This window comes from Myripristis murdjan, chromosome 6 (assembly GCF_902150065.1).
Source record: "Myripristis murdjan chromosome 6, fMyrMur1.1, whole genome shotgun sequence".
NCBI classification, from domain to species: domain Eukaryota; kingdom Metazoa; phylum Chordata; class Actinopteri; order Holocentriformes; family Holocentridae; genus Myripristis; species Myripristis murdjan.
In genome coordinates, this window is record NC_043985.1 from 6,828,635 (window position 1) to 6,854,720 (window position 26,086).

A 26,086-nucleotide genomic window follows, 5' to 3' on the forward strand; every position below is an offset into this window, starting at 1 on the left:
TTTGGGGCTCATCATTTTCAACCCACTCGTGCTCAGTCAGACCAAAATCTGTTCTGCAAAGTTATTTATTCATAACAGCAGGGAGCCTCACGGGGTGTCAGAGGTACATGTAAACAGTTTAACCTGAATAAGACCTTAACTGGTGTTTGGACAATGGTTGAGCAACTCTGCGCATGTAAATGTAGCCGGTGACAGCAGCTCTCACATAGCCAGAAGCTGGAGCGGAAATCCATCCACAGCGACATCAGATGTGAAATTAGATTCAATATTATGGAATTCTCGACAATTTTACTGAGCAAATGAAGCTGGATATCTTGGTGTGTGTTCATTACTTCTACTAATGGACACTAATAATTAGCTGTTGTTACAGTGTCTGTGGTCAGGGGAACAATTTTACATCAAACTCGTTACAGATCTGTTATGCACTTGGTCTTTCTCAAATGAGTTGATTTTGACTGATCATAGCCGTTATTGTGAAAGAGCCGATGAAACCTCGAGGTTCACTTCCAGCACACGGAGCCCTTCCCATTTCCTCTCACCCGATTGGTCTTTACAGCACGCGTGATTAGCAATGACCATGGGCGATTAGGCAGATAGAAAATAAACGGCTCGGGCCTGCACAGATGGGCCTCGATTTTCCTGACCCGAAGAAACAACTTAACACAATAGGTTTACTGTGCGATGTGTAACACGTTCAGGGCTGGCTTACGTAATCTCGGCTGAGATTTCACAGTCAAACTGGTTTCTGGGACATGTTAAGGTGAAGCCGTTATGTTTAAACATTTACGAGGCGAGAATTAATACCCCAGTGTAAGGCAACAACCCATCTGTAGCAATGAAAGGAGGAGAGGATGAAGAACGAGAGCAAGAAATAGAAACCTGAGCATCAGAGAGATCAAGAAGATGGAGCACAGAAATGTAAAAAAGTGGGTGAAAGACATGACAGCTTGACGGCGTTACCTTGGAGCGCGTTTTGAAGGACCTGAAGGCGCTGGTTTTGAAGATGACCCTGTTCCTCTTGCACAGAATGAAGGCCACCATGCCGATCACCACCATCAGCAGGAAGACGGGAGTCAGAATTGCCATGATCCACAGGTTGCTGGGCGGCGTCTTTACAACAGCTACACACACACACACACACACACAAACACACACACACTGTCTGTCAATATATGAAGTTGCTTGAAATCATTACTAAACAGTTTAGCTGTTATGTGATTCTTCAGCTCCACAGCACCAGGAGGCAGAGAGAGGATAAGCAAAAACAAATGCTCAACATTTTTCTGCTCACCAGCTAACACACTGATTGGATATTTAAATGCTGCAGCATATTGTAAAACAAAACTTTGGAAACTTGTAAAGCACAAGCAGAAAATACCACATGACAATTTTGCTTGAATTTTGAGGACGTTACCTTGAATAACTTGAAAGCAGTCTTGTTCCTAACAAGGTATTTCTTTGAGCTTCCCTATCACAAACCAGTGTGCCAAAGGGGTATTTTTTTCATTTTATGGACTAATGCAGTTCGTTTCCGCTGAGCAAGTTGAGGCAAACTAAATTATTTTCACAAAAACACTGTGTTTCAATCTCTGGCCTGTATTCTACACAGCGAGCAGGGAATTCAAAGGACGCTGACGGCGGTTGGTATCTGTCCTGTCTGTAAATTACAAATTTTCTGGAAAATGGAGAGTATGAAAGAATGTAACACTTTGTCCATCCTCCCCAGTACACATAAACAGCTCACCCAATGCATACAGTACTGTGTGAGAGCTAGAAAACCAGTAAAACGAAAAAAAAATATCCTCAAGAAAGAGAGAAACTTCTTAAGTAAACATAAAATAACAGTACAGAGCAAAATATATGTTTCTGAATTTCTGAATGCAAATTTGCATTGGAATCAAAAGAGCTTCATTGAATGCATGTTGCATTATGGAAATTCATGGAAATTTATGGAAAACCCAAATGCTACAGCATGCCACAGAAAGCCAAGGATGTTACGCTTGAGTTTAGGAGGTAATACCTTTTCAGGAATATCTTTTGCCAGTGTGCCATCCCTAAAATGGCTGCTGCTTCAGGCTGTGGACCGTGAGTCAAGTTTGTGACTCTGCATCCATCACAGCTTTCTAAACATATGCGTCAATAAATAAGCACAAGCAAATACATAAAGGAAAATCATTGCATACATTGGTCTTGTAGCTGTATCCATGACGTAGTGTCCAGATTTACAAGATTTACAGGGAACCGAGGGTCTACATGGAACATAATGTGGTAGGGTCACCTGGAACCTAAAGAATATAACATCAACTATACCAGTATTGGTATCGGTGCACCCCTAATTTTAACATAAACAAATCTTCAATCAAAGAAGACCATCACTGAGAAGAATGGCACCAAAGCTAATTTTACACTGTGAGCCACAAGGTTGGATTTGTTGGAAAATCTGCAGGATTGTTTATTGGCCCAAAACAAAAAGAGGGCACTGTTCTCCCAGACTAAACGGAGCGAAAGCTTTCATGGCAAAGGTAGATGCTGAAAAGCAATTTCCCCCATGATTATCCTCTTTAGTAAAGTGAAAGGAGAGTAACACAGAAGCTAGGATTTGTGCTCACTCTTAATTTTGGGAAACATTAGCCCTGCCAACGCTTACGTTCTGCCTGCACTTGGACAAAGTAGCCCAGGGTCAGAGCCATGGTTTGTGAGTCCAGGGTGCTGAGGGTCTTGGCCGCGGTGGTGCCGCTGATGGGCGCTCCGTTCAGCTGGGCGTAGTAGGTCATCTCTGCTGGGTTCTTGGGACCGGGGAGTCGACGCATGCTCACCATCTAGAGCAGGACAGGTAAGAACAGGCTGTTGGTTTAGACCTGCAGCACGGTTTGATCCGTCCCTCTCTCCTGGAGGGAAATTAAATGCTACTAGACAAATACACCCTCGGGGTTTACCTATCTGCTTTCCAACTGAAATAGGAAAATAACAAGAAAAGAGAAGTTTAATTTCATCAAAAAGTGGGTACCAGAATGTATTGTTTTTTTTATATTGACATAATCCGCTTTGTTCATGTTAGTTTATGCTAAAATTGTTATTTTGGGAGCTGTTTTGCTGCACCTTGGAAGTGAATGGAGAGACACAAACACTGAGGATATTTCACCACCATGTGGACTCATATAACAATCAGGTAAATATATAAGCCAAAATTCAACCAAAGTTCAATTTTGCTTTACTGTGACTCTAATGCAGCATTTTGATTAAATTCTATTCAAATACTCATGGATACGTCATCATTATAAATGAATTCTGGAAGAAACACTGAATACTAATTCTTGGCATGAAAGTGGCGAGGTTACAGACACAAACTATCTGTACAACGTATCATATCAGTTTCAGTCTAAAAAAAAACAAAAAAAAAACCCAAAAAAAAAACCCATCAGTATCAGTTTTGCCTTTAACATCCCAGACGGCTTGACTCCGAGTTGCACACAGCACACAGTTTCTCCTGCGCTTTATCTCCCCACACTCTGACTGATGAGACGCTGCTGCTGGAGATCTACAGAGGCCCAATCAAACTCCTGAATTGGCTCAGTTTCTTTGATCAGGACGAGCCAGCCACTGCAAGATAACTGCACTTGGGGAAGACACTTAAGGATAACTGAGTCACTTGAAATCTCAATTTCCTTTCATCATACATCAGACTTCTTTTTTTTTTTTTTAATTTGATGAACATAGTTTAATCAAGTCTAGTAATTTGATTTTGTCATAAAAGGGAAGGATGTGTGTATTAAACGGCTGGATGGTCTGTCCTCTAACCACACACTCACCCTCTGTGTGTGTGTGTGTGTGTGTGTGTGTGTCTTTCCCTCCCCTGTCACTCCAGACATAAAACTGGTCATCTGTGACAACTTATAAAACCTTGAGGGCGTGTAAGACAAAAAGCTTGGGAGGAGTCGCTCGCTGTGTTCATTTGCACAAAATGGAGCGCCAGTCAGGGACGTAACCAAAGGCAAACACACCCACCCACCCTTTCATTTACATGCCTGTGAGATCCCTCCACTCAACACATCCACTCATTTATTCCTAACACTAAGTGTTACATGCATAACATATACAAGCTCTAACACATGCCCTAACATAAAGATAATCCTAACTCTATAAATAAACAAACCCCTGCAGTAAATGGAAATCAGCTCCTTGGAGAAGTATGGAGAATGTTCTTAATTCACAAAAATGTTCTCACTTTGCGGTCTAAAACCCATTAGATGTATAAATATGAACATATATACATATACGCCTCTGCCACCACTCAAACACACACACACACCTTCATAACTGTAAAACATCCTCAGTGCAATGTTTCTGCTATCCATTAATCCTCTAAAATAAAGATAAAAAAAGGAAAATCCACAATACTTTGTTGCCTAAAAAGTTTTTTTTTTTATAAATTTATTTGATCTAAAGTAGAGTAAAAGTCACTATGGAATTCCATTTACTTAACATCACTGATCAGCATCTTATAAACAATGCCTGAGGTAATTAATGTTGCTCACTGAAAACTGACCATAGCACTGTAGCGTTTGAGTTAGCAGGGTTAGGACCTGCAGTGGCTTCATCTGCTGCTCAGACAAGTTGAGCAGAGTGTAATTTAACACGTTCTGGCGCTTTACTGATCAAAGGTGTACTTGCAACACAAAAACGTGAGCAGTTTGCTTATGATCAGAGACTCTTACTATGATGAGCAGACCATAGAAATAGAGTCATGTAGACTCAGCAAAGGGCCTGTGGTTCATGGCAAGTGTGATTATTGTCAGCTGGTTCGCCTCACTGACAGCTGTAAACATCCTGGATTGTCACAGGACTTGTTTAACACTTTTTCGTCAAAAATAACATAGCTAATTAGGATTAGCTGACATCATAACTATAGTTAGAGGTGCTGATTTTTCCCTTAACGTTACCTCGAGCTAGAAGGGGAGATACCAGCTGCAGTTTAGGATCTGACAATTGCCATCTGATTACAACTTTACGACACCAGTGAAGATATGTTCCATTACAAATATTTTTAATAGTGAATGTACTGTTGCGATGGATCTCTCAATGAAGTTATTAAATCTGATCCTCTAAGATGAATGGTAGTTGGCTAAATGACAACTGTAGAGTCCCGTTCACAATTCTACTCGTTCTGTGCACCAGACTCACACACAAGGATGCTGCTCTTTCCACCTAACAACATCTAATTGGTGTGCTTTTATTCTTATTTCCATTTCTAGGACAAGTTTTCTCCCATAATCCTACCAGAGTTTCTATGGCACGTCTCATCGCCGTCTCTGATTTGGCCCAATAACTGGCTTCAAGGTGCGGCCGTGAAAACAAATGGGGCTGCTCCATTCACATCAGCCCTCACCCACTTGCACTTGCACTTGCACCCAGCCTACCTGCACAGTGTAGCCCCCCACTGTGCTGGCTCTGCGGGATCGTGCCGTGCGAGAGCCCTGCCTCCCAGCCACCAGGAAGAGCTCGGCCAGCCGCTGCTCCATCAGGCTGGCAAAGCTCTGGTAGTTGGCCTCCAGGGAGGTGCTGTCCACGTCCTGGATCACTGCAGGCAGAGGATTGGGAGACACAACATGAGGCAGTAGAGGAGTAAAAGGGAGGAAAGAAGGGAAGGAGAGGCATTAAGAGGATGAGAGAGCCAAGAGGGGAAGACAAGGTGAATGGAAGGGGTGGAGAGCAAAAGAGAGGGAGGACAGTGAGGGAGGAAGAGGATGGATGTAAGAGATAGGAGGAGGGGAGGGAGGGAGGGAGACAGAGCGTAAACACGGAACAGAGGAGAAAAGATTAAAGGGAGAGCATTTGGCCATAGCATTGATATAAACTGAGGGGAACAAGACAGAGAGAGAGAGCGAGAGCGAGAGAGAGAGAGAGAGAGAGAGAGAGAGAGAGAGAGAGAAGAAATAAGTAGGACGTTAGAGAGGACTGGATAATCGTCCCTTCCATTTAAAAGCTGCTCATCCAGAACCTTCTATTACAGCCGCAGTGACACACAGATCACACACCGCTTACTCTCTCTGTCTCACACAAACAAACACACACACACACGCATACACACGCTCCCACGTATTTCTGTGTGCGCGCACAAACACACATGCACAGGCATTTGCATCAGTCTTTTTCCTCAGTGTGTCCCTTACTAGAGGCAATAAGTGTGAACAGAATTAGATCTGCTGGAGCAGTGACAGACTGCGCGCACACACACACACACACACACACACACACACACACACACACACACACACACACACACACACACACACACACACAGAGTTTCATTCACATCCAGATGTGATGTGATGTGAAGTGATCTCTCCCTCTGCCCCAGTCAGGAAGCTGTGAATTATACATCAATAGGTTTTCCCAGGAACAGAGCAGCTAAAGACACTCCGAAACCAGAAAGAAAAAAGGACAGAGTGTGTGTGTGTGTGTGTGTGTGTGTGTGTGTGTGTGTGTGTGTGTGTGTGTGTGTGAGGGTCAGAGGGTTGAGGTGTTAAAGGAAAAAGTGGAAAGCCGATAACATTCTGCTGAATTGCACAACATCAAGGACCAAAGCACTTAACTAACTGCTGTTTTGTTCAATCAATAGAGCTCTTGATTACCACTGATCACCCAATAACACCTCTGTCTGTGTGTGTGTGTGTGTGTGTGTGTGTGTGTGTGTGTGTGTGTGTGTGTGTGTGTGTGTGTGCAGCGTGCGCGAGGGAAAGTTACCTGTTATGACCCAGTAGTTTTTGGTTGCCATCGACGTATTAAGATTGTGGTATTCTAGGGCTGCAGGGAGAGAGAGAGAGAGAGAGAGAGAGAGTTCATGCTGGGTTCCTGCAGTTTGCCAGGTGTGGAGACATTTTGAGACATTTTTAATGCTTTTTTTTTTTTTTTTTACATTGGATTTAAGACCCACGTAACCCAGAAAATAATCGTTTGCAGCAAAAAAAAAAAAAAAAAAAGCTTATCTGCTATTGCCACTTAAACATAGTTAATGAAAGCACTGAAACTATAAATTATTTATTTATTTTTTTTTTTTTTGTTAAAGCACACCAGGAAATGAGAAGCTGAGGGACACAATGTACATCGTGGTTGACATATTGCTATAATTCCCATTCTGTTTTATTAATCCAGTGGACAGACATGTGGGAAGCAAACCAATAAAGCACAAGGACATAAAACCCTTATTTCATCTGTCTAACCTTGATTTGATATCACTGATTGTAATTTGTTTTTTTTTTTTAAATCTCTCAATATTCTCTATTTGTGAGGCTCATAGCATCGAAATGGAATAACCTGCATTAACCTGCATATGCATTGGTATGTGGACACTTTGTAAAAATAAAGGAGGGTAAACGTGTGTGTCACAGTGACATGTCTGCAGAGGAGGAGATATTTAGCACTGGCCTCTGGCGTGGATGATAAAATCCTATTAAACACTCCTTGTCAGGTTTCATTATCAACCACTCCCACCTTCCTACCTCTGGCTGTCTGGTCCGCCGTGCCTATCCGCCTGTCTGCTTCTCTGCCTGTTTACCTGCCGGCCTACTCATCAGCTCACCCGAAATGCCTGTCTCTCTCTGCCCTGTATCGCTGTCTCCTTCTCTTTTTATTTAGCCGTCATAGGCGTCTCAGTCCATCGGCCTCCTTCTCTGCCCTGTTCATCCAGCGACCTATCCCTCCTTGTTTCTCATCTGCCAGTTTCACCATGTGTCTCCGCCTAACTCCTCCAACCTGGCTGTCTGCTGAGGCTTGTTGAGCGCTGCCGTCGGTGGCGTTGCAGCAGAAGATGCTGTTAATGTCAACGAGTGCTTTTACCCGCTGACTGCCACCGCCTCCCTCCTCTGGCTGGGGGCGACCACACAGTTGAAATGCAGCCCGGTTCATACTGGAGGTCTGACCCGGCTTTCTAACCCACACATGTTCATCTGGCACTTTATACAGACCAGAGTGCACTGCTCAGGTTCGGCATCATCCCATAACATTTTAAAAAACTGTTCATCAAGAGGATGTTAGGCCAGCTCACATAAAAAAAAAAATCATGAATTTCAATCTAGTCAAATATTTCCTGATGAAATGATGAGGAGTGTGGATGGAGGATTGACAACATAGACAACATGTTCAAATTAGGGTAAATTTAATTGCAAGTTTTTAGTGGGCCTTTTTCCACAGCAGCCATTTTCAACCAGGAGCATGCAGCAGGCAAACACAGGTGCTACTAATGATTTTAAATTAAAGTCCTGCTCCATTCAGGTCTAACAGAGCCAGGGTCCTGCTGCTGTTCAGGCTGGCTCACTGGAAAAACTCCGCTACACTGAAATGATATGGAACCTTAATCAATGTAATTAATGACACCTGTGTTTACCTGATATTTCACGGCTGCTGTGAAAAAAGGTCAATTTAGTTTTAGCTATTTTCAGATGTTAGATTTCAATTTCAGTTTACTTTCAGTTATTTTCAAGGTACACTTACAGCTTTAGTTTTTTATTTTCTGAAAATGACTAGTTTTAGCTTGCTTTTGTCTCTTAGCTTTTTTGCTGTCTTCAGATCTGTGTATAGCTTCAGTGCTTGTATCTGCCATTGGGAAGACAATAGCCGCCTTTAGGCTAACTTAGGCTTCTCTTCCATTGGATGCAGTGCTATGTACAGCATCATGTTCTGTGCGCCAGTCGCCAGTCACATTTGCAACATTTTCCTACAAATAAATGTCTCTTTTTCCACTCTTTGTTTCCAATTCAACTTATAGCCAGTTCCTGAAAGCTTTTACATTTGCTGTTCTAAAAACTGGGAGACCAGAAGATTCCTGAGAAAAATCCTCCAGGGCACAGGAAGTGGTGCATTTTACATCTCCAGTTTGTTAAGAATAAATACAGGAAGAACTGGGTAATTAGCATGAGCAGTGATAGTACTTTGACTGAACCGACAAAGAAAAGAAACTCAAACTTTATTGACAGAAAATGCAAGGAAAAAGACGTCACGGTGCTGGACACACAGTTGAAGTGACAGGTGATCTCTGACAGGTGCAGGACAAAAACACTGGTGAGCAGTTTGCACTAAAGAAAGACTAAAAAAAATCCCTTTAATTACCACTTGAAGTAAACCCAGAAACAAAATCAAACCTTGTTAAAGTGTGTGATATGGTAAATTTGAATCTGCTGCAGTGTGGTGTGGAAAGTGCACTGCACAAAGACCCTCCAAAGCACAGGCTATGAATAAATCCACTGTTCCCTGTTCTGTCTGGCACTTGGCTCAAAAACAGCAGGAGGACAGACCTGCAGTAGCAAAGAGCAACCTGCTCTCCAATTAGACGCTCACATGCTGGACACATGTAACATCTGAACTTTAACTGTTTGGGAGCTGCTCGTCCATTTGTGCTCTCCATGTAAATAAGGTCATTGTGTCTGTAACACTACTTGAGGCATATGGGCACTCGTCTGGACTATTCATAGGCACTGGAGCATCTTATCACTGATGCATCCATGAAATATTAACAGCCCAAAGTGCAGCAGAAGTCAAGAAATGAGCAAACTCTTGCAGAGCCATGACCTCGGATGGTCTTTCTCTTTTTTTTTTATTTTGTTTTCAGTCTTTGAGTTGAATCATGCGCCGCAGCTATCAGATAGATTTACTTGATCATCACGATACGCAAATTATTTCACGATTAGTTAAAGGAAACAGGTTCTCGGGGGACATACAGGGGAAAACAGGGTTTCTAGGGTGACGCCAAATCGGTTTGGATGTGACCATGTGAGGTGTGATGTTTTATCCCCTTGGGACGTTGAGAGTGCACACAAATAGATACTTATCTAATCCTACCAGGCTAAAACTGGCTCATCTGGGGCACATGGACAGCAGATTGCTTATGGCATGATTCAGATGATAGGACCTGTACAGCTGTTTCCCCCCCTCCAAAATTTCACAGATGGCATTAGAGGCTGGGCCGATGAAATACAAACAGTGCTGATGTAGCTGATGTATTAATATCTAATATGTAGTGTAGGTCTTTCACTTGTATCGTTCTACAGATGCTGTCAAACAAAATGTCAGGGTGGACAGTGGCATCGAACAGTACTTTGCCAAACAGTTTGCTGCTGTGTTTCGTTAGGAAGATGGAGTCATGATACAGAAAACTGCAAAACTCTACACAGCTTTACTGCACATAGAGCCCAACAGTGACTGCAAAAGGAGCAAATAATGAGAACAACAAGTCAAATATCATAAAATCTTTGACCCAGTATTCTGGCTTTGTTGCAGAGATGAGTATTTGTGCTTTACACACAGGAGATTTTTGATACACAGTCATTTCTAATGTGGATATGATGACCAAGCGGGTACAGGCAAATAACAGCTATCATCATATCACTATGATATCAATATATCACCAAGACCTAACACCAATAAAAAAATAAATAAATAAACATACTGTAATGGTGCCTCTAACTGAGAATATTTAGACTTATATCATTTTGGATTCCCAGTATAAGTGAACAGGCTTCTGGAAGGAAACTCTGCCTTCCTGAGAGCAGATTGGGGCTAAAATAGCTACGGGAGAACTTTAAACACCAGCTTGTACTTCTGTTGTTTTGCTGTCTGCCTTTTGGTATTTTTATGTATGTGTACAAACTTGAGGCCAGCGCTACCCTGGAGGCAGCGGTATAAACTGACTCCCTTTTTTCTGTTTGAGAAGCAGGTCAAACATACGCTAAGCCATGAATCATGCATTGCCCTGCAGTGGATTCAAAGCATCTCAATCAATGATGTTGAAGGCACCCTACATACGCTGTCTAAGTCCGTCTCAGCCCAGCAGCACACTGTGGCGCCGAAACAAGCAGGACAACACCGCTTATGTAACAGCTGCAGAATTAGGAGCGATAGTGAGTCCAGTTCTGTGGTGATGACACAAACAGCGGCGGCCCTGGCTGTGCTCAAACATACATGAAGCACTGGAGAACACGTTAGTTAGGTTGTGGCAGGTCGTGTCACTTTCCTTCCACTCTCTCATCGCTTCCCGCTGCTCAAAATATCTTTGCTCCTCCCATGAAGAGTGATGGAGGCGCACTCTGCAGCCTTGTCAGGTTTTTGAGTCAGCCTTACTGCCGGGGGGCAAACACTTAAACTAGTCATAAGAAGACGATGGTTCCCTCACACTCACCTTGCAGTTTAATATGTGAGAATCAGACGCTGCGACAATATTTTTGAACAAGACACGCGCATGTCAGACTAACGTGACTTATGAAAGTCTTTTCCTTTAACCCTCCTATTATCTTTGAGGTCATTTTAACCCCATTCATTGTTAAACATCTCTAAATACATGATTAACATTGTTTTTATGATTTTGTACTTCATATTTCATGTCTTTCCTGATATAATGGGGACAAGTGACTAAACATAAAATTAACATGATGATGTTTTCAGTGTCCTGAACACATTTTGTATGCATCAGGCTTTTTTTAGCTGTATAAAACATGTAAGAAATATTAATATTTCACACACATTTGTTTTAGTAGCTTCGGCATGACATTGAGGAACTATAACATGCCGTTTATAATCTTCAAAAAACTTCCCTCTGCTTCAGGGCCCTAACTGAACATAACCATACCTGTAGTAGTGTGATTTTTATTCTAATCATTTTCTGGAGGTTTAAATTACAGCGATTTGTAAATTTGAAGGTAACAGGAAGGTTGAGTAAAATCCAGCTTGAAGAAGGAGCAGAGGTACAAAAACAAGAGGATGAAAGGTACTCTGAAAAAAAAAAAATGTTGATTTACATTTAAGTTACATAAATGACAAAAAAGTCTAAAAGATTTCCATGAGTGAAATGTCACCTTTTTAACTGATTTTAACAGAGGGAGCTTGGAGTCACTTTTCCACCATGAGGAAAACCTTGTGCTGGTGGTTGTTGACATTATATTACCATGATGTCACAGTTATCACACTTCAATGTTTCACAGTGTTTCAGATCATGTTTCAAGTCCATCCATTAGAAGTTATTATTCCTTTTTTTGCTTGCAAGACATATAAAACTAAAATAACATCATTAGCAACAAGGCAATGTAATAACAAGACACCACACTTCTTGGCCTATGTACTGTATTTCTCTGCTCCAGTTTTGCTCTGCGTCTCTATTTTGACCCTTCTTAACGGGCAGCAGAATAACTAAAGTGCCCAGCTCTGAGCGAGCTCATGTCTGATAAAGTCTCTATACAACCGTGCATCAGAATTAACACACTGAATGTGTTTCCATGGAAATTTAGGTGAACAAAAACACATACAAATTGCACAGCCGCATAGAGCACTGCGCACCGAGTCTCACTGCCGAGAAATGGATTACATTAAATTCTATTCACTTGTTGCCCATCAGAATTTCAGCTTTAACCAGACTGGCAGAGTCTCCGAGGAGGCGGTGAGGAGGCACATCGAGTGCATCGAGCACTCGCACTGAACTCGCTACTTGGCTGGCTAGACATTATTTGTGGGCTACACATTGTTATCCAAGTCTTCACATGGACCCATGAGAGCAAAACAAGCCTCTGTTGCAGTGATTGGTCAGGAATGATAAGAGGCTGAAATACCTGCCGGACTGAAACAAGTGCCGATAACTCTCTTCCAAGCAGAGTGGCTGGTGGCTGCTCAAAAAGAGGTGATACAATCAGACAGATGAAGTCAGATACTAATTTGCATAATATATTTTCTAAGCTCCCTCCGCTCTCTCTGCACAGTGGTAGGACGGATTAGACAAGCAAGCTGCTTGTTGACTTTGGTGACCCTCCTCCTCCCCCACCGAGCCATTACACGACGCTATCAGGCTTCATTTAAGAATGACATACAGTATTGGGGTTAATATTCTGCATGTCGGGGCTTTACGTACAAATCTTCACACCTTAGCTGTGATTTTAATCTCCCATAATCCTCTTCACATGCAAATGAGTGTGGACGAGGTCACATGACGTGAGACTTTAATGCTGGATCCTTCATCTATTGATTTGCACTGACTCATGTGATATAGTGATATTTATATATATACAGAGTGATATATAGCTAAGTCCCCGTAGAGCTGATAAAGACACCACATGCTGAGGCGCCCCAGCAGCTCCTGAGATAAGAGCCTGTACCATGTGATATGGCTGAGTGCCGATCGCAGCGTCCCGGGTTCAAATGTGACCTCAGGCCGTTTGCTGCATGTTGTCCCCTCTCTCTCCCCTCCCCTGCCTGTCTCTCTCTACTGTGAGAGAAAAAAAACAATCTTAAAAAAAGTCACCGCATATGTATTTTAAAATGGTGGTTCTCATCTGGTCGAGTCCCAGAGTCCACATTCATCCTTTGTCTTTATTTATTCTATTCTATTTATTAATTAATTTATTTGATGGTTGTTTATTTAATAAAACATATTTAAAGATATGATGAGGATGTTTTTTTTTTTTTTTTTGCTGGATACAGCAGTGATTTAAAAATTTTTTTAAAACATTTTTGAGATTGTGATGAATAAATTATGGGATCAAATTAAACACCAATGCAGAGAGAGAAAGAGAGAGAGAGAGGAGCAAGAGAAAAAATTAATTACAGAGGGTTAATTATGCTTGTTTTCCCTCGGGTCTATGCAGAAAAAAAACACAAAATATTTGCGAGTCGCTAATTTTAAAGCCATGACTTTGCATTTAGAATAGTCGTGACTTATAATGTATCAAATCTAAGTGATTTATTCATTTATTCATTCACCTTTATTGTGTTCAGGAGAGTGAGAGGTTTTATTATACTGTGTAGAACTGTAGGAAATGCAACAACAACAAAAAAAAAACAATTCCCTTTCATATTTGTGTCTCCAACTCTTTCCAAATCACAGCTTTATACCCATGAACACAGCATAATCGATTTTGGTGACATGATTATGTTGATATAATTATTTAACCACCACCACATCAACTCAAATGTCCATCTTGTGACACTCATGTCAAAGTCAGACAGACGCTGGGTTTTGTGATTTCAGAGTTCGTACAGAGAACTGAAGTGCCAAAAGTAACACAACGTACGTGTGCTGATGGTTGGCCCAAATGGTGTATCACAATGTCATCAAAATACCAAACGCACCCAGGGGAGGAGAAACCATCGCTGCAACTCACAGAAAGCCACTGTACTATTAAGATCGTCCACCTCTGAGTGTTTTGGGGGGGGTTACTTACGCTCAGCGATGAGCAGCGGTGGGTAGAAGAGGAAGTATCCCACCAGCTCGGCGGTCAGCTGGTTGAGGAGGCCGCTGGAGATGGTCCCGTTCAGAACCACATTCTGGTTCTTCACCACGTACACCAGGGACACCGACGGAGAACCAGGCTCCTGGGACACACTCTGGATCTGACAATGAGAACACACACATGCACAATTTTAAACATGCATTGCATCTACCGGTTCAATACCTAGCAATGGCCCCAAATGTGCAATTTTTTTTTTTTTTTTTTTTTTTTCTGAGCTTACGCACAGATATACAGGCAGAGCACATGTATAATTCACACAGCCAAGTACCAGCAGAAACATACACTGTTGCAGAAATATCGCACTGTATCATACCAGCTGTCTGAGCTGCCCATAAATGACGGCATTACACAATTGCAGACACAGCATGACACATAGAGGGAACAATGTTTTTGGCCTGTGTGGGCTACTGAAAATAATATGATTGAGTCACCATAATAAAGTGGATGATAGGAGATATGAGGAATTCCCATCACATTTCTCCATGAGTATAAATATTTCAGAGGATGAATTATGAATGACCCCTATATCTGTCTGTTGGGCCTGCTGAGACCTACTTTATGATTATCATGGTGTATGCATGTATGTCCTGCAGTCATGAGAGTACCTTGACAGTGGAAAAAGAGAGTAAAAAAAGAACGAACTGAGAGAGTTTAATCCTAAAAACAGCACTGTCGACAAATAAGCTTTGACTGCGTCCCCATAGAAACTGAATGGAAGTAAAATGGACATTGAACTGTTTTCCATGGTCATTTTTCTAGTCCAAAAGTAGATGGTGATTGTGTGTCCTTATGGAGGAAGAAACTGAAACTGAAACTGAAGCTGGAGTCGCTTACGAGTGAAATACACTTGGAAATGTATATAGACTTATTTATTAATTTACTATTAACCCGTGATGTAAAGTACCTAAGCACATAGTTACTGTAGGCCAGCTTGTACATTTGAAGAATTTGTACTTTGATTGAGTAATTATCTGCAGCTGTTTCCTTTCATTTTTACTGTGTTTTACCTTAAAAGTTACATTTTGAAAATAAAATGAGGGCCCAGTCTTGGAGTGAGCTGGCTGTTGTCATTTGTTTTTTTCTTTTGTTTGTCTCTTGTTGATGTTTGTGATGTCGCCTGGGCCTTTCATCACAGTCTTACCGCTGGTTTCAGGAAGGAGAAACCAGAGAACTTGAATGGGAGAAACCATAAAAAAGGGGAAACTCATAGCGCAGTCGTTTATGTCTGGAGACTGTCCATCTAAAAACTTTTATCTATTATTACAGGCTGCTGCTTTCACTGACCTTTCACGGAGGTCGGACCTTAAAAAAAAAATCGGTCTTGTAAATGTCTGACCTGCAATATCATGTGGTTCATGGTGTAAACTCAGGAGAAATTAATGCTGTCATTAAGAAACCACCCTGAATTTTCCTCTGCAGACTGCACCGAGGAGGAGAGAGGCTGTTTTTGTGAGTTGACAGCATAAATAGCATGTTGTCAAAATTTCATGAATGATACTTTGATTTCAGCTTTCCAGTGAACACAGCAGAATTTTTGTCTGATTTTTTTTTCACCCGTAGCTAACAAGATGAAAAAAAGCATTCTTTTAAGTAATGGTCACTCAAACTCTGAATTTATTTGGAAGAAGTAGACGATTAAAAATCTGAAACTGGAATAACTGCCAAAATTATGACAAAGTTTTTTGGTTTGGTTTGGTTTGGTTTTTTAAGCAGTGTCTAGGGATAACCTGATGGATGAAGCTGAAATTTCTGTGGTTTCTGTGTAAATTTGCAGCAAATGTGTCATGATTGAAAGTCAAATTACAAAGTGACAATGATCTGCTTGCTGAAAAGTGCTAATGTGTGTAAAACTGATAACAGTTATGAAAACTGCCACTAAGTTGATAAATGATAAGTTTCAGAGAACCGAGCAAAAAACAGTATCTTATGAATGCATAAGCAGGAGGAACATGAAGCCAGTGAGAGTTTAGACAGGTTCCACAAGACAGAAGCTGTTAAAGTCATACAAGTAAATATCACACATGCTGATAAACCTGCTACGTATACCAATCAGTGTCTGTGGTGTATTCAAACTGCAGGATTTTTCACGCGCTTGCTCTTGCAAAGTAGAGCAACAGCGCAGCCAAAGTGTAGCAGGCATATTAAAAGTTGACTATCTGTATTTTACATACATTACCTCGGGCAAACCTGCCATTAGTTATCTTAAACATGTGCAGTACTTTCAGCATCGTAGGGGTCCAGAATCTGGCCTTGGGGCCTCATTATTCACATCATCCTGATTAGTATGCTACGTACACGTATTACACACTTAACTGTCTGCATATCGCGCTAAAAATAGACACCATGATGCATATTTAGTACCTCAACGGTTAGCCTGTCGTAGGTCTCCAGTACTTTGTCCTGAGCCTCGTCAAAGGCATTCTCCAGCCTCTGCTCCAACATCTGGGCAAAACTGCAGGAGTAGATGTTGTCTGTCGGGCCGACGAACCTCAACACTTTGGGGGGGAGATAAAAAAATAACAATGTAAAAAAAAGTTGCAATGCAAATACATTAACTGCAAATGTTATTGTTAGCAGACCTACACACCAAAGAACTGGGTGAGAGAGGAAGAGAAATGTATATAGAGTTGATACAAGAACTTCATCAAGCTTGTGTGGAATATTGGTATTCTTTTTTTTTTTTTTTTTGTATTAATGAGCATAGTGCTGTGCTTCGATGTTATCTCTGTGACCGATAAACCTAAGCAGTGGGACAAAGGAAGAGGATTATCCTCACTATCTGCCATGAGCATGGCTAAAAGAGTTGTTGTCTGTCAGCGTCATGCACCTCTGCACCAAAGAAAACAAGGTAGACAATATGGAGTGCATCAGCGGATTACGGAGGATGTTTTTAATGCTGTCTCCGTCCTTTATACCACAGTCGCCCTACGTTCTCTCACCGCTCCCTCTCCCTCTTCCTCTCTCTCTCTCTCTTCCCCCTCTTTTAAAAACCTCTAAAAGGACTGGGAGAGAGGAGGTGGAATAATATTCTGACCTAAATTCAAAGGCTGTGGTGCTTATGAGTGCGAGTGAGCATCTCTAAAAAGAGGCAAAAAAAAAAAAAAAAAAAAAGACTGCACGGCATTTACAAGCCTTGTAGTCTGCAACATATTTTGGGCTCAATTACAATGTTGACCCAGTTGGTAATCCTGTGCAAACTGGGTTCTGGCTGATAATTTGGCACATACACAATATTTATGATTTAGGCTGCAGGCTTGACAATGCAAAAGTGGACTTCTCTATCTCATACTCGACACACTCTCGCAATGTGGAGGGGCTCAAGTGAAACATATGGCAGCAGGGATGCAGTATACATGACACCTGCAGCCATGTAGCTCAGTATAGCTATACATATGTGCATGCTTAGCTGTGCAAAAAAATCAGTACTGCTGAGTATCACAGTATTGTTTTTCACAATACTGTATTGATTCTCTGGCCCCTTGTATTGATATGTATTGTTTATGAACTTCTTTTTCATATTATTCTGTGATGTCTACATTTCAGTGCACTGCGTTAAGTCACTGCTAAATCTTTTTATAATTTGAAATGGGATTTTTTTTTATTGAATTGGTTTGATTGTTTTTATTGTTTGATTCAACTGTATTAGTCTACCCAGGTGTTATGCAGGTGTTATGCCTTTTGCTTTTTTGTGTCATAAATTCTTCTTCTTCTTGACTTCACTTGCCTTCGACTGTATTTTTCTCAGCTGTTTGGCTATGCACTGGATGCTCTGTTCTCCCAAATGTAGTGAATTTTTAAATACTTTTTTTTTTTTTTTCATTTCTGAGCGATGATATTTATTTTTACTGTAGATCAGTGTTTCTAACAGCCAAGTGCTGAATCCTGCAAAGTCAATAAATCGTCGAGTCAATCACATCAAAACACTTGTGAGGCATTAGGCTATTTAACCTATTTAACCCCCGCTTATCTCAGCCAGCGACACTTTTTACAGTGTTTTGCCTATTGAGTTGAATGATCATGAATTTTCCTGATGATGACTGTGGGGTCTACAATCTGTCGGCCCAAATCTATTAACTAACTATTTGCTAATTGCACTGGTTATTTTTTCCATTCATTCCCGCAAGGCTCAATTTGAATGTGTGTGCACAGAAATCTGACTTTCTTGGGTAATAGGAGACCGACTAAATGAGTGGAGCAATTTGCCCGCTGCTGTAATCTTGGGAGTTTGTGTGGGAATTTGGGTATCAGAGAAGAGTAAAGGAGAGCAGACAAGTAATCAGAATTTTCTAATTTTGTCTCTGCTCCTCCATTCCCCATGTGTCGCCCTCCCCTTTCTCTCTCTCTCTCTCTCTGCCGCGGCTCTCTCCTCTCTCCCTCATGTCATATTCAAACACTCCTCCCCTTCCTCTGTTAATTTCTTTGACCTCTACCATCCTTTATCCTTTCACGCTCCATTTCTACACTGAACATCATCAGACCATAATCACGCATTTTGTCTTATGTTTCTCCTTGTTCATATCAGATCCACTGTCCGGGCGAGCTGCCCGTGGGTGTCCTCACCTGTCTTGAGCTGCAGGTGAATGCTGGGGGTGGGTGTCCACGTTGCCACAGGAACCAGCACGGCCTTGACCAGCGGGGTGTGCTGCCTGATGTCCGACAGCAGCTTGTCAAAGCCATAGACGTTCAGGGCCTCGACCACCACCGAGGAGATGTAGACCATTTTACCGCTAGTCACATAGTAGGCCAGCGTCACGTTGTGAGGGCTGCACTCGTCGCGCTCCACCTACATGACAGAAATAGAGAAATCAGATGCATCCTAAAATGTCTAATGTTGCAGTATTCACAGGCATATGCAATATTTTCTATAATTGCGCTCAAAGTTGTTGGACTCTCAATCTTTCTACTAACATTGTTTTTTTTGGTTTTGTTTTTTGTATTGTTGATTTTTTCTTGTGACAAATTGTTTTACATTCTTTTATTTAACAATTTAAAGCCGCCTCCAGTGATTTCATGCCCTCAGCCCTTTTCAAAACTCTTTCTCCGTCAAAGACAATTTCAGAAACACCCTGCAAATAAATAGTCACCATCAAAATTGTTGGTTTAGAAATCACATATCAGGTCCCAAATGAAAGTTAACAATGGCACAGTCACATAGACAATATTTCAAACCATCTACACTCTACATAAATATGCATCTTATTGGTTAACTTTTCAAATTTAAATGTAAAGTTGATAAAGAACATTGAAATTTAGGAACTACTTTAGTAGTGCCAACTAAACCTACTCAGCACAGCATGTTTGGCAAACAAAAAGAGTGCAGACAATCATTGGTTTAGCTGATAAAATGGGAGAAACAGCCGAGTACAGACAGCTGGCACAACCAATCCAGGCACAGATTAACCTTCAACCCATGTGACTGGTCAAGATAATCATACTTCGCTTTCTGAGATGAAATGTTTCGGGAAGAGTTTTGAAAATGACCGAGGTCATGAAATCACTTCACGATGCTGATTAAATTATCTGCACTGGAGCTGGAGGCAGGTTACCGAACAGCTGAAGAGATGCAGAGTCACAGTCGTACCATGCAGGTCATTTCGCTTTGCATCAGTTTTGATCAATATGCAAGTCATGTACACAAAACATTTAATTTAGGAGTTCCAGAGGAATAATTTTGAATAGCATGAAGATGGGGCTTAGATGGGGTTGTTGCGACATTGTGACGTGACAGTATCACAACACTACATGCTGAATATCACCCAAGGCTAAGACACGGAGAGAAGAGTTTATGATTCAGTAATTTTTACCGACTCTATATTTCCAAAGCTTAGTGCATGCATATCCTAAAACCTGTGCCATGGTGATGCAAGCACATCCACGCAATTGTTGAAAGCACACACACACACACACACACACACACACACACACACACACACACACACACACTGCAAGGAGGAACCAGATGAGGCAACTAATCAATTCTACTGAGGGTGAAACAGGGTCAGGTGACAATATTGGAGATCAGGGGCAAAGCATTTGTAAGCACTTTTTCTAATACTCTTTGTATTTGATTTATGGTTTTAGAATACAAATAGATTGGACTATGAATATTTATAATCCTTGATTTAAAAAAAAAATAAAATCCAAATCTGCCTTGAGGGCAAATTTCAGCGTTAGCCTTGAACAGTCATAAATCTGACAAACTGTGTGTTGAAAAACACACAGAGACAACAATGGGTGGTGAGTCAAAGCTTGTATTTCTGGAACTGTATGCCGCCCACTTTCCTCTACCCTCCACCTTCAGCCACTCTGAGCAGCTGTTGCTCTTGTTGCTATGCCCTTCTTCCTCATCCTTCCTCTACTCTCTCGTCTTCCAACTAAGTTTTAGCTGGCTGCCCCCGGCTATTCTATTTTTCCAAAATCCCATTTCTCTTTCTGCTGCTGGATCTCATTGACTCTCCTGACGTTTCCTCACCACCAAAAATCAAACAAATTCACCCTCAGGTTTTCTTAACTAATCAACCTGTCACCTTTATTTAGAATACCTTCCACTGCGGCCACATTTTCCCACAGGTCCTTTAAGGTTCCAGCATAATTCAGAAACCCATTCTTTGGTTTATCTTCTTTTTAAATACTGCTGTCGAATTGGTCTACGGGATCTGAGGTGATCATCATGAATATCACTGAGTATATTAATTGTTGACACACAATTCTGCAACCTTGATGAAGACTGCTGCAGCAAAAACACATTGCTTTTCAACATTAAGGACTCTATTTTAACTATCTAAGCACACGGTCTAAAGAACATGGGGCAAGTGCATTTAGGGTGTGTCTAAGTTCACTTTTGTAATTTTAATGGCAGTAAAAAGGGTTGTTGTGCCAGGTGCATGGTTTAAAAGGGTTGTACTCTTAATTAATCATGGGTGTGTTTTGGGCGTAACATGCAGTCAACCATGCAGTCACCCATGGACACTCAGATGGGCACAGGTGCATTTGCCATTTGTGAATTTGCATTTGTATTTACTTTACACAGACAATTAACAGTTCTATGGTCTATGAATGCTTTTAACTGTAGAAGCAGAACATGTTTCAACCAAAAAGTCAAATTTGAACATGGAGGGATTGGAGGGAATGATTTGTTGCAGCTAAAATGCAACTAAATAATAGTTAACAGGCAAAAACATTCAAAATCACTGATATGGTCCTGCAAACCATTGATCTGCATGCTTGTAAGGCAGATATTTGCAGCCAAGCTAATAAAGCTTGCCTTTCAAATTTGCATTTATTTATGGCAAATCGCATTGTTTAATATAATAACATATTACACACTGCATTCTAATTTCATGCCATTAGCTTCTTTCCTGTCAACACTGCCTCAAAACGTTGCCTGCATATCATTGCTTTTAAGCTCGGGCCAACACTATGTCCTGTTGTTGCTGCTGCTGCTGTCTCTCACTGGAATGATCCAGATTCCCCCCAATAATAATCCATTTTATCTGATGGAGAGGAGGAGAACTGCAGAGCGGGAGGGGGTTGGGGGTGGAATGGGGCTTAGAGACACTGAGTCACTCCCAGTGCAGGCTCACAAACAAATGGATAAAAATAGAAAAACAGGCAGATGAAGACAGAAGACAGACAGACAGGATGATGAAGAGAGGCAGGTGGACAGATAGAGAGGCAAGCAGGCACGACAGGCGCACCAATAGACGCGCGAGATAGACAGGCTGGCAGAAAATCAATAGACTTAAACTGAGGAAGCGATCAGATAGGGGAGATGAAGAAGGTGAGAGGGAGCATTGAGAGAGCTGTGGATGTTGAGAGAGACAGAGAGAGTTTGAGTGTTAGACAAAGAGAGAAAATGAGAGGGAGAAAGGGAGAGGGAAAAAATAGAGAAGAGAGAGCACAGTTGAAAGAGGCAAAAAAAAAAAAAAAAAAATCAGCCGGACAAATCAAAACAGACAGAGACAAAAACGATGTACAGAGAAAGATCACTTGACTACAGTGCTATGGTGCAGATACAGAAAAGAAGAAAAGAATCATTTACTCTGTATTTTTCGAGCATTACAGTGTGTGTGTGTGTGTGTGTGTGTGTGTGACAGAGGGAGAGAAAGAGAGAAAATGAGTATGTGCGTAATAGCCTCTCTAAGCAAAACACCGATTGACTATTCAACAGGTCATTTCTATTCAGACTCAAACTCCGTCTGCATTAGTCACCTCACTGTTCGTCTCTAGCACCATTCAGGAGATGAGTCCTCATGAGGTGAATGGGTGGGAGGAGAAAGGGTGAATATTGCAAAGAGATGGCACGCTCAGAAATCGGATATCTTAGTAAACATTAAGAGCCGGCACAGTGGCCAAATTCCAAGTGCAGCGGCTGTTTCTCCCAAACAAGCATTCAGACGGGAAATATTTCTGATCTGTGCAATAAGCAGGTTTGACACCTGGAAATAATAGTTCTTCATTTAGTATCGTCTAATTCAACAGGATATGTTTTGTATCTTTGGAAACCTTGAAATTTCTCAGAGAATTTAGTGAATAAACTAAATCAACAAAGCAGAGTGCATTTGTAATGACAAGCCCACCAATGAGACAGTCAGGGTTTAAGAGGTTATAGGACCATACCAAGGATTTTGAATGTGTGGCCCATTTATTACAATTTCCCCACATTTTTCCCCACAGTCTCTGAAAATGAATCTCATATTGTAGTGGAATGAATGGAAACTGTGGCCCTAGCTAGGGCGGCACAGGTAATTACATTAATAGGGAGAAACTGAATGGATAGCATTTTACATAAGAGTTCATTAATATACTCTGGCAGGTGCTCATGTACAACATGTGTCACAAAAAATGTTAAGTTACATCATTGCAACATTAGTTAAAAAAAACTGAATGAATCATTTCAAAGCATTTTATATTGATTCATACCAAATGATTCATGCTATCTATTTCTTATTGATTGATACAGCTGAATAGGCAGAACTGATAATCAGTGCAATCAATAAATCCTTATATCCCTACTACTAGCTTCTGACCTGTTGTAACTGGCCACTAACATAAGATTAATAGCCTTTGAGCAATGTTTACAAGCCACTGATCTGTGGTTACAGGCTGCTGAGTCATGTTTATTAAATGCTGGCCTGGGTTTATAGCGTTTGAGCAGACAGACGGACTGACCTGTGCGTAGGCGCTGGTGTCGTTGAGGGCTCTCTGCAGGGCGTGGCTCAGTCCTTTAGACAGATTCTGTTTCAGTATCAGGTCCAGGCGGTTCCTACGCAACTGGATCGACAGAACTGCAGCAGGATAAAAAGCAAAAATGACACAAATGAGAACGACATGCAGAGGCTTGATGTATAACCTGAATCAGCACGTAGTCTGTGCCGACGGCACAGATGGACAACCATGGAGGGTTGAGTGTATGCAGCTCTGAAAATATCCAGGTGTTTCAAACACTGCAGCAGGTGACATCACTGATTAATTGCTCCTTTCTGGTTGAATTTGTGTTACTTAGTGAAATCACCTGTTTTAGTGTTTAGTGTTTAGCAAAAACCTGTGTATTTTCAGTCCTCAACGGTGCATGGTTGCCTAATCCTGGCCTAATCTAACTCCTGTGATTTTTCCCTTGAGTTTCCCCTTACCTACCTTCAAAGTAAGAAAAAAAATCCCATACTGAACAACAATGTCATATGTTCTGTATCTGCCGGTTGCAAAGATTCAAAGGAAATCATCACACTGGTAGAGTGAAATATTCAAACCCATGATGTCATTGATTTATGGCTTCAACATTACATCAAATAGAAAACATTTAGATGTCTTGTGCATGATTTTATATACATTTCCCTGTAATTCAGCAGATGTCTGGCATCTTTAGAAACCTTGGGATCTCCACTAGATTTTTTTAAATAAAGTTCTGTAGGTTTGAACAATGTTTGGCCACACAGCATGCATTTGTAATGACAAACTCAATAAATGGGACCAGCTGGGCTGAAGAGTTAACTGGTTGCACTAAGTTCTTAGATGCATTCATAGCTCAGTCTTAATAAATAATAATAAAGTGATACTAATGTGATAATAATGTGATACTCTGCTGAGCCCCACAGGGAAATTATCTTTCCTTCCTGCTGCCTTGCCCTAATAAAGGCCTGAGTAATGCCTGGTAAATGGAATCAAAGGCTGTTAAGTCGTTTTAGAAAGCGTGTGCGCTGTTGAGGAAAATCTGCCCATGCTTTTGTGCATATTTTTAGATTAATTCCTGCGTGTGGAACTGCAACTTAGGTATATAACAGGTACACAATCTAAATGTCCCGGTACCTGTTCTGACCCAGTACTTCTCGGTGATATTGCAAGGTAGTGGACTCTCCTCTGCGCTGGTACTGGATGGAGGCTCTGTGGTCGTAGTTGGCGGCAATGTAGTTTGCACTGGGATGAACAAAGTGGTGGTGGGTGCCTCTGTTGTGGTGCTGGTGGTGGTGGTTGCAGGTGTGGTTGTTGTAGTGGTGGTAGGAGGGGTTGTAGTGGTGGTAGTCGGAGGAACAGTTGTCGTAGTAGTAGTGGTTGTGGTAGTACTGGTGGTTGCAGGCTGAGTGGTCGCCACAGTCGTCAGTTTGAGGCTTGTAGTTTGTTGTGTGGTTGCGATAGCAGTGGTGGTTGGTGGTACTGTTACGGTGCCCCTGGTGGCCGCCGCCTGCACTGTCATCTCAGAGGCGGTCACAGTCTGAGTGGTCGTTGAGGGCGTTGTTGTGGTTACTGTTGTCAGCTGAAGGCTGTCATTGGTCACAGTGTCCTGGCTGGTGGTGTGGGTGTGTGACGCCGTGGTGGATCCAGGTGGTGTGTGTGCTCTCGATGTGGTGGATAAAGGTAGAGTTTGTGTTGAGGTGGTGGTGGTGGTGGTGGTGGTGGTGGGCAACAGAGACGTGTGTGCGGCAGGTGTTGACGTTGGCATGTGCCTTGAGGTGTTTCCGGTGCGCGCGGGCACGGTGGTGTTCCACTGGTGGGTGGAGAAAGGGCTGGTAACGTTGGCGGGGAGCGTGACGTCATGGTCACCCACCGTGGACAGAAGAGATGCTGGGACAGTGGGCAGATCCCAAGCTGGCAGGCTGCTAACTGACTCCTCTGTAGGGACAACATTTGGAAACAAAAGGATATTACTGTATGTCATAGTATGGATATCATAATCATGTCAAATGCATATAAGAGATGATGGACAAGTAATATCTTGTTTTCCCCAACATTCTGCCTGAAACATACAGTCTGCCTTTCCCCTTTGTAGCTGACACTAGCACATGCCCTGAGTGATCAGATTGCTTCAGAAAAAATCTTGCGCACTCAGTCCATTTCCAGAGACACATTTGCTGTCATTAACAATGGTGTGCAAATGCAATGCAGCCTCATTCTTCTCAGCAACTATGCAAATGGATTCAAAGACGGAGGAACATGCAAATCAAATACGGGCCAGACTCTTCACATACTTGTCAAAAATGAATTGTCAGGACAGTCACAAATAGCAAGACGTGTCGGACACATTCAATTTGAAAGATTTAGAGGCGTTAATCTTCACTGGTCTCACAGTGCGATTCAGTTACGATTCATCTGTCAGTGGTTCCATTGCACAATGCATCTCTGCGACTTGTATCCTTAATTGTCTGTATAACTGTCTGAAGCATAGCTCATGGAGGTGGTACACTGTGTCGTAGAAAAAAACAAGGTTTTCACGTAGCAGCTCTAAGACAGGGCATGATTCTGTTCTGTCACTCCATTGATGCAGCATTGTCCACGGCTGCACCGTGATATATCTTAGACTCAAGAAATTTCCACAACTCTAGAAACAT

General features: G+C 41.8%; 1 protein-coding gene across 1 annotated transcript in view; it reads right to left on the minus strand.

Moving 5' to 3' along the window:
• The window catches only part of kiaa1549la (KIAA1549-like a), a 99,771-nt gene that overhangs the window by 37,027 nt on the left and 36,658 nt on the right, over positions 1-26,086 (minus strand). The window contains exons 3-11 of the mRNA XM_030054127.1: positions 24,570-25,370; positions 23,436-23,551; positions 18,825-19,047; positions 16,626-16,759; positions 14,196-14,364; positions 6,745-6,804; positions 5,418-5,578; positions 2,648-2,819; positions 961-1,121 (exon numbers count right to left, since the gene is read on the minus strand). Of these exons, the coding sequence (XP_029909987.1) occupies positions 961-1,121; positions 2,648-2,819; positions 5,418-5,578; positions 6,745-6,804; positions 14,196-14,364; positions 16,626-16,759; positions 18,825-19,047; positions 23,436-23,551; positions 24,570-25,370 (1,997 nt within the window). The remainder of the gene's footprint in view (positions 1-960; positions 1,122-2,647; positions 2,820-5,417; positions 5,579-6,744; positions 6,805-14,195; positions 14,365-16,625; positions 16,760-18,824; positions 19,048-23,435; positions 23,552-24,569; positions 25,371-26,086) is intronic.